This window comes from Mus pahari, chromosome 6 (genome assembly GCF_900095145.1).
Source record: "Mus pahari chromosome 6, PAHARI_EIJ_v1.1, whole genome shotgun sequence".
NCBI classification, from domain to species: Eukaryota; Metazoa; Chordata; class Mammalia; order Rodentia; family Muridae; genus Mus; species Mus pahari.
The window spans coordinates 78,417,498-78,426,740 of record NC_034595.1 but is presented as its reverse complement, the minus strand read 5'-3'; the positions used below and the strand labels follow the sequence as shown (position 1 = coordinate 78,426,740).

Sequence of the window (9,243 nt, the reverse complement as noted above, 5' to 3'; positions counted from 1 at the left end):
TGGGCTGTATCTAAAGACCCTATTCATACAAAAGCAAATGCAGGAACTGGAGAGTGACTGGAGAGTCAGATTCAAGGACGTGAGGCTACCACACAGGGATGAAGGACTTGCATGCATGTGGGGTGTGGGCTTCAGCTGCAGGACATGGGCGGGGAGAGGCAGAGGAGGAGGAGGGAAGAGGGAGGAGGAGAGGGAGAGAGAATGGAGTCATCAGCCCTTAGAAGCCCTCTTTGAAAGAGTTGGCCCTGGTGAATTCTGAAAGAAGAATTTATAGAGGGCAGGGCTAGGGTTTCATCCCCATACAAGGTTGGGGGTGAAAGGTTAAAGTGCAGGGGTTTCTCTTGAGAAGATGCTCGAAGTCTTGCTTTGGGAGGAGGGAAACCCCTAGGGTTTTTTTCTCTAGAGCTTCTTCGGAGGCAGTCTTTGAGAGACCTGGACCTAGCCAATGGCTAGGCAGCCCACAGCTCCTCCCACACACACACCCCTCCTGGCTAACAGGACACGCCTGGGCTGCTCAACAGCCTCTGTCCCAAGAATGAGCTTTACCAGAAACCCTTCCCTGATTCTGACATGAATTCTGATGCTTGCTGAACCCCAGCTGCTGGCTTCCAGGAGCGGTACTAAGGGAGCCCTAAGGAGTCGCTGCTCAGGTAAAGGACCCCGTTAGCACACCTAACCGGGACGAGTTCTCTAGCGGAGAATGGAGGGTGGTGACCTGGATGCATGGGCCATCCTGTGTCCTGATGAAGGGAGGCACTCCTCCCTGTATTCTGGGCTCTTCCTCTTCTCCCCAACCGGCAAAGGTGACGGAACTGGGGGCCTGGAGCTGAAGGAAAGGGGCTGAGCAGGGCGGAGCTCCGCTGCAGACAGCCCCAATTCCGGAGCAGCCCGCAGAGCCCTGGGGTTAGGGCTAGGCCTCCTTGGGTGTTCCTAGGACGCTGCCAGCCCCACCCACCTGAGACAGGACTGTGCAGAGAAGTCAGTGACTCAAAGCCAGGTCACCACGTGGCCAAGCGGGGAGTGATGTAGCCAGATGGAGTTGGGAGCAGAGACACCCCTAGACGCTCGCACACAAGTTCCATCAGAAAGAGAAGGGAGATGCATGGGAGAGCAGGCCGTTCATGAAAACTTGAGAAAAGGGGCTCCAACTCAAAACTGGACAGTTTGCAGAGTGGACTCTGGAGCCAGCCAGCCTAAGTCTGAGTCCCCACTCTGTTACTTACTATCTCTCTGGCTGCTAAATACCATACCCCGTGCTATAAGGGGATAGTACTGGTTTTCAGTACGATGACCCTGCTGAGGTCAGATCGACTGTGACCTTCCTCACAAGCCAGAACATGGAAGTGCGCGGCTCTCTGAGGGTGCACATCGGGGTGCAAGGTGCCTTGGTCCCAGTATGCCTCCATCATTCACCCCAGGAGTCAGCCAGAGAGGACTTCCTACTGGGAGAAGCAAAGACCCTTTTGCCCCATGAAACCGAGTTAGTCACTCACACCAAGTTCACCAGCAGATCCCACCAGAAAGGCATGTGCCACACTGGTGTTTGACAAAGCTGTCCAACAAAGATGATCAAAGCTGGGTGCAGATGAAAGGGGGCTCTGTGGTCAGAGGAGCTCTGGTAATGCTGCCTCCTTGCATCCTGCTTTGAGGGAGTCACAAAGTGGATTAATTTATTAGCATGGGTGAGAAAAGTGACCTGCTTAATGTTGCTGAACCCGGCTACTTGCCAGGTCACCTTGAACACAGAATTATTTTCTCTCGTGACGCTCTCGCCTGCCTATGGGCCAGGGGTTTCGTGAAACAACAGTTTGGGAAACCGTGGCCCACCTGCTTGTTCTGGGGAGCCTCTTGTAAAAAAAGAGCACTGTGTCTCCCTACTTTAATCTAAGTCCGTCTAAATTACTAGTGTCTCGCCTTCAGGTGAGCAGCACCTAATTGCCTAGACATTAACAGCAAAGGACAGAAAGTAGGTTCCCTTGGAGGGGGAGGACGGAGGGGGAATAGCCCAAGGCTCAGGGACTCGGATGACTGGTTCCTGGCATCAGCACCCACCCTCTTTTATGAGCAGGGCTGCTCGGACTTAACCACCTGTGCCCCCATGCCAGCTCTGCATTTAATAGTCAAGTAACTTCATAAACGCCTCTAACCCTCAGTTTCTCTGAGCTATAAAATGGGGATATAATACTGCCTAGTCCTGTGATGACCCATTCCTGTGAAGTTCTCAAGCTGAGCATCCCCTAATGTGGGAAATGGCATTCTCGTCCCCCTGCAGGTGCGGCCAGCCCTTGAGTCCACCATGAACTGGAGTGTTTTTGAGGGACTCCTGAGCGGGGTCAACAAGTACTCCACAGCCTTTGGTCGCATCTGGCTGTCCCTGGTCTTCGTCTTCCGTGTGCTGGTGTACCTGGTGACAGCTGAGCGCGTGTGGGGGGACGACCAGAAGGATTTTGACTGCAACACCAGGCAGCCCGGCTGTACCAATGTCTGCTACGATGAGTTCTTCCCTGTGTCCCACGTGCGCCTCTGGGCTCTGCAGCTCATCCTGGTCACCTGCCCCTCTTTGCTTGTGGTCATGCACGTGGCCTATCGAAAGGCTCGAGAGAAGAAGTACCAGGAAAAAATTGGTGAAGGGTGCCTTTACCCGGACCCCGGCAAGAAGCGGGGCGGACTCTGGTGGACATACGTCTTCAGCCTATCGTTCAAGGCCACCATAGATATTATCTTCCTCTACCTCTTCCACGCATTCTATCCCAGGTATACCCTCCCTTCTATGGTCAAGTGCCATGCGGAGCCATGTCCCAACACAGTGGACTGCTTCATCGCCAAGCCCTCTGAGAAAAACATCTTCATTGTCTTCATGGTGGTCACGGCCGTCATTTGCATCCTGCTTAACCTTGTGGAGCTGATCTACCTGGTGATTAAGCGGTGTTCTGAGTGTGCACAGCTAAGGAGACCACCCACTGCACGTGCAAAGGATGACCCAAACTGGGCCAACTCTCCCAGCAAAGAGAAGGACTTCCTCTCATGCGACCTCATCTTTCTGGGCTCGGAGGCTCACCCGCCTCTGTTACCAGACCGCCCTCGAGCCCACGTGAAGAAAACCATTCTGTGAAGGGTCCCTAGACTGGACTGTCGGGGTGGGCATGACCTGGAAGGTTCCAGCATCTCTCATTTCTTTCTTTTCTTTTCTTTTTTTTGTTTTTGTTTTTGTTTTTGTTTTTGTTTTTTGAGACAGGGTTTCTCTGTATAGCTCTGGCTGTCCTGGAACTCACTTTGTAGACCAGGCTGGCCTCGAACCAGAAATATGCCTGCCTCTGCCTCCCGAGTGCTGGGATTACCACGCCCGGCTCCAGCATCTCTCATGAATGTAGCTGATGGGGAGAAGCTGAGTTGGCGTTGGAGGCAGGCAAAAGGGAGGGCTGCCAGACCTTGGGATCCAGTTGTACCTCCCGGCTGACTGACCTTCACTGAATCACCCCTCTCCTCTGTACCTCCGTTTCCTTTTCTGTTAAATAAACACACTGAGGGCCACTTAGCAGGGCTCCTGGGAGGGGAGTTTCACAGAGGTACAGATGAGCAAATGCCTTCCTGTGTGACCCAGGGTGAGAGCTAAATAAAGATAAACGGGTTTACAGATTCAAGGTGCCCTTTGGGTCTTGGCCTTTGTACCCTTCCTGGAGTCAAGGGGTTTCCCTCTCAGGACTGTTCCAAAGCTAGTCTTTTGTCCCAGCTAGAAGTCTGGGCTGAGGGTGTCTGCAGAGTTGATGGAGTTTGGAGGCAGAACCGTATGTTGGGATGGAAAACACCCAGGCTCTAGAGTAAGTGTGGCTGCATCGGAACTCAGGCAACTTCAGCTGAGTTCCTAAGGCATTGCCTGTGGGGGTCACTGTGGGCACTGGCATGACCAGAGTTAGCCAGCCAAGAAGGCCACGAACGTGTGAATCACTGCTATTGGGGAGTGCTCAATAGTACATGCTTGTGTGAAGTGAAGCAGGGAGGCCTCTCCTTGGGTGTACATTAACCTTCCCTGTCCCTGCCGGATGCAAGCCCAGCAGCATCCCTCTGGAGCCCCTGCTGGACCACACTCCAGCTTCCCCAGAGTCACTTCCAGCAGAAGCCTAGGACCACAGGGCACACAACAAGGTTGTATGCCTGGCACCAAGCCAACAGCAGCCTTTCAAATCACCAGCCTGCATTCCTTGTCTCCAGCAGGGCAGTGGGTCTCGAAAATCCAGGTGGCTTGTCTGGGTTCCAAAACAGAATATGTATGTATAATCTATATATTCCCCACCAGCGTAGCACAAGTCGTAGGCTGAATCAAGGGTATCCCTTTCCATAAAAACCAGCCGCTAAGGATCTCAGAACCAGTTGCCTGAGGACAGGCCAAAAGAGAAAGTTGGGAACCAGGGCACAGGAAGAGGGACACACATGACAAACTGAAAGGAACAGGAACAGGATCTGTGTCATTACCACCATCCTGTACCTGGACATTTTGACACCAAACTCCAGCCTCCATCACTCCAGTCCCACCCACATACCTCCCAACCCAGACAGGCTAGAGGAGGAAGGCGTGGGCCCAAGAGATGAGCCACAGGTGTTTGCTCTGCCCAGCCTGTCTACTGTGCCCAGGTAAGTCCCTCTGCCCAGCCTGTCTACCCACTCCTGCACTCTCTCGGTTCATTGGCTCAGAAAGCCCCACCCTGCTGGTAAGTGAGGAACAAAAGCTGCCTCCAGGACGGCCTCAGGCAGACAGACATTCCGGCACCGGAGAGTGAGGACACGGGGACCCAAGAAGGGTGAGCCGGCTGTGGAGGGAGGTCCCTGGGGAACCTAGGGCTGGGGACTTAGCTTCCCAAAGGGGACCAGGGGTGGGCAAGGACCCTGAAGGAACCCTAGGAAAACTCCACAGAGGGCAGGAAATGTGCTATACTAAAGGACAGAGGACCAGAGGAGAATCCAGAAGAGACTGGGAAAGAGTAAGCCACAGCTCAGTTTAACTAGGATCCATTGAGATTACACTGGGCCTGTCAAAAAGATTCGTCCCAGGAAACAGAGAAGTCCAGTTTGCCTTCCAGCCTCCAGCAGGCTAACCAGGAAGCCTGGGCCACTGAGGTATGGGTGATGCTCCCTGCAGAAGACAGAGGGGCCTCAGCACGTGTTCCAGGGATCATGGCTGCAGAAACCAGGAGCTGAGTCAGGGTCGGTACAAGGAGGGCTTGAGATGGAAAACCCTAAGTACCCCAGAGCCGGGGAGAGCAAGGCTGGGGTACACAGAACATGGCCTGTATGAAAATGAGAGACATGACTCTCAGACAGCCACTAATTAGGCAGTCAGAGAAGAGGGGTGCACCTGGGAAGAAAGATCATTGCTGGGGCAAAGACCATGCCAAAACCCAACCCCTGCCTCCTCCTTATCCCTTATACACACACACATACACACACACATACACACATACACACAAACACACACATACACATCACACAAACACACACATACACACAAACACACAATACACACACATACACATATAAACACACATACATACATACAAACACATACATATATACATATATATACATATACATACACACAAACACACACATACAATCCTTATCCCTTATATACACATACATACACACACAAACACACACATACAATCCTTATCCCTTACACACATACATACACACACACATACATACATACAGCAACACACACATATACAAACGCACACACATACACACACATACAATCCTTATCTCTTACACACACATACATACACACACAAACACACACACATACTCCACATACTCACACAAACACACACATACATACATACAGCAACACACACATATACAAACACACACACACAAACACACACATGTACTCACACAAACACACACACACATACTCACACAAACACACAAATACACATACATATGTGCACACACACATGAACACATACACAAACACACACAAATACACATATAGGCATACACACAAACACACATACATACACAAACACACACACACACATGAAATGGTTGGAATTCCAGAGGGACCCTCTGTGGTCCAGATTTCAAGACAATAAAAGAGATGAATAAAAAAGAATGCCTGTCTGTTGTGCATGACACAGCAGGGTGGGAAAGAGGCCAAGCCACACCGATTACAGAAGAGCCTATGTTTACTTTGGAAAGGGATGTCTCAGAAAGTTCCAGAGCCACAGAGGAGTAAGGATGGAAACTGTTCTGAGACATCTCCCAAGGAGTCAGAGTGGGCATTCCCAACCCAGAGCCCTCCCCTTGTGTGTCAGGAAACATTCAGTTAATCTGACACCCACTTAAGGCCTGCCTACCCTGTCCCTTCTTGCCTTCATACAGCCCCCAAAGCCATCTGACTCTAGAAGTCTCTGGGCCACTGTGATTGAGACACGGGCTGGCTGGCGCGGCATATGTGGTGTTGATCTTCCACGTGCTTCTTACTTTGTAGAAGGAAAGAGATGCTGACTTTCGTCGGAATCTGAAGACCAAGGTTCAAGACCACCTGTGCTACTGGCTGCCGTGATCTCGGGCAGGAGACCTCTCACCTCTCAGCCTCCACACACTTTCCTGTGAAATGGGGACCGTGACCGTCCCACCGCTGAATCACCGTGAATGAGGACACAAATGGCCCCGTGGTTGTTGTGAGACAGCCTAGTCCTCAACATCATCTACAAAGACGTCCATCGGCAGGCTCTCCCGGGCCTCGTGACTCCCGGAGCCTGAGAGGTTAGCGCACAAGTGCACACACGTCCACGTGAGGCACCCAGGACACAGCCAGCATGAACTGGGGATTTCTCCAGGGAATCCTGAGCGGCGTGAACAAATACTCCACGGCACTGGGCCGCATCTGGCTGTCTGTGGTCTTCATCTTCCGGGTGCTGGTGTACGTGGTGGCGGCGGAGGAGGTGTGGGACGACGATCAGAAGGATTTCATCTGCAACACCAAGCAGCCGGGCTGCCCCAATGTCTGCTATGACGAGTTCTTCCCCGTGTCCCACGTGCGCCTCTGGGCCCTGCAGCTCATCCTGGTCACCTGTCCTTCCCTGCTAGTGGTCATGCACGTGGCCTATCGTGAAGAGCGGGAAAGGAAACACCGCCTCAAACATGGTCCCGACGCCCCACCCCTGTACAGCAACCTGAGCAAGAAGAGGGGTGGCCTGTGGTGGACCTATTTGCTGAGCCTCATCTTCAAGGCTGCTGTGGACTCGGGATTCCTCTATATCTTCCATTGCATCTACAAGGACTATGACATGCCTCGAGTGGTAGCTTGCTCTGTGGCTCCTTGCCCCCACACTGTGGACTGTTACATCGCCCGGCCCACAGAGAAGAAGGTCTTCACCTACTTCATGGTCGTCACGGCAGCCATTTGTATTCTACTCAACCTCAGTGAGGTCGCCTACCTGGTGGGTAAGAGATGCATGGAGGTCTTCTGTCCCCGGCGCCGGAAAGCTTCCAGGAGGCACCAACTGCCAGATACGTGCCCACCATATGTGATCTCCAAAGGAGGTCACCCTCAAGATGAGAGCGCGATCCTAACAAAGGCCGGGATGGCCACGGTGGATACAGGTGTGTATCCATGACCTGCAGGTAGGGTTATGAGATGACTGTCTGTCCACTGAAGCCACCCAGGAACATGGGCGAAGGGAGTGTGGTCTTCTGCAGCAGGTCAGGTGGGGAACATGGCGGTGGGGACTCTGGAAGTTCATCCAAGAGCTAGCAGAAGATGGGGAGCACCCTTGAGTCCCTAGAACTTGAGCCTCCAGGGACTTGATGACTGGCGGGGATGTTATATTTGTCAATTGAGACCTCAACTCCATTAATAAATATGATGTTCCCAGTGCTTTGTAGTCGGGCGGAGAAGTATGGGGGAGGTGTTCCAGGTGGTTCTCTCAGAGGAAGCCAAGCTAAGTGGTTATCTGAGCCCCACCCTCACACACACCAAACACACACACACACACACACACACACACACACGCCACCAGGGAGAAGAACAGCAGACAGGACCCACACCAGGGGCCTCACAGCTCTATAGTAAGCTATCCACAGCGAGGAGATGGGGAGCCATGGAGACGTTGATCCGTTGTGTGTGGTTTAGCTGGCCTTTGCTTTGCACCCCATGACTTCCCAACCCACCCAACTCAGGTCCCACGCAGGGAGTACCACACAGTCCCTTTGAGGATGGGAGAATGGTGCGGAGAGCAAGTGAAAGACGGGGTCCCCCAGGAGTCCAGGGGACATGCCATACCCCATCATCCTTCACCACCACCCTTCCTGAGTAACCTCATCCTCCCCCTGCCCTATACCACACACACACACCTTTTGACAGTCCCACAAACATCTCTCTCTCCTGGGCCTGCCTCTGAGTCCACAAGCTGCCCCTGGATAACTCCCATGGAAATTACTTCCATAGCATGACTAGCAATTTCTGACTGGCCTTGCCTTGCTTCTACAAAACTGCCCTCCTCACAGAGAACCTGCCACATTTATGGAGGGTGCTGCCATCATCTAGCTGTCCAGACCAAGAGCTGGCCGATGATCCTCAAACTTTCCCCAGCCCCATCAGCTCCTTGCAGCCCATGATCCCAGCTCAGCACCTCAGGGCACTGACTGCAAACCCCTGAGAACCTCTAAGTCACCTTCTCCATCACCCCATAGCCTTCCACCAATCCTCCACAGGGCCTCTCAGATCTGCCCTCCACACCTGGATGGAATCATTACTCAGTCCACAGGTGTGACGACACCACTCCTCCAGCTTAAACACTTCTTTCAACACACCCACCCCTAATCCCATTGCCCCCAAATTGGCACTACTGACCTCCCTCTTCCTCCACGGCTCCTCAGTTCACTACTGATAATGTGTAGGTGTCCACAATGCCATGAATGTGTCTCCAATCTTTGTCATTCTAATCCCTCCTGCCTCCTCTGCAAATGACCTCAAACCTCAAGGATAGCCTCAGCACTTGGCATGCCAGCTCAGGCCTCTCTCTCCTCTGCCATGCCAGCTCAGGCCTCTCTCTCCTCTGCCATGCCAGCTCAGGCCTCTCTCTCCTCTTCCATGCCAGCTCAAGCCTCTCTCTCCTCTGCCATGCCAGCTCAAGCCTCTCTCTCATCTGTCATGCCCACTCAGGCCTCTCTCTCCTCTGCCATGCCAGCTCAGGCCTCTCTCTCCTCTGCCATGCCAGCTCAGGCCTCTCTCTCCTCTGC

General features: G+C 52.9%; 2 protein-coding genes across 3 annotated transcripts in view; both read left to right on the top strand.

Moving 5' to 3' along the window:
• The first annotated feature begins 506 nt into the window (after positions 1 to 506).
• On the top strand, positions 507 to 3,229 carry Gjb5 (gap junction protein beta 5). The gene is made up of 2 exons (XM_021201105.2): positions 507 to 650; positions 2,273 to 3,229. The coding sequence occupies exon 2, from the start codon at positions 2,297 to 2,299 to the stop codon at positions 3,110 to 3,112; it is 816 nt and encodes a 271-aa protein (XP_021056764.1). The 5' UTR covers positions 507 to 650; positions 2,273 to 2,296; the 3' UTR covers positions 3,113 to 3,229.
• A 1,518-nt stretch (positions 3,230 to 4,747) lies between these two features.
• The window catches only part of Gjb4 (gap junction protein beta 4), a 13,553-nt gene continuing 9,057 nt past the window's right edge, over positions 4,748 to 9,243 (top strand). Inside the window, exons 1-2 of one of the 2 annotated variants that reach the window (XM_021200988.1) lie at positions 4,748 to 4,796; positions 6,488 to 7,879. In XM_021200988.1, the coding sequence (XP_021056647.1) occupies positions 6,819 to 7,619 (801 nt within the window). In that variant the 5' untranslated portion in view covers positions 4,748 to 4,796; positions 6,488 to 6,818 and the 3' untranslated portion in view covers positions 7,620 to 7,879. Of the gene's footprint in view, positions 4,797 to 6,487; positions 7,880 to 9,243 lie in introns of those variants that run through there. The other variant, XM_021200987.1, reaches the window with a different exon arrangement.

Excerpts from the sequence above, each read along its gene's own strand:
- Gjb5 (XM_021201105.2), top strand. The coding sequence starts at position 2,297 with ATGAACTGGAGTGTTTTTGAGGGACTCCTGAGCGGGGTCAACAAGTAC.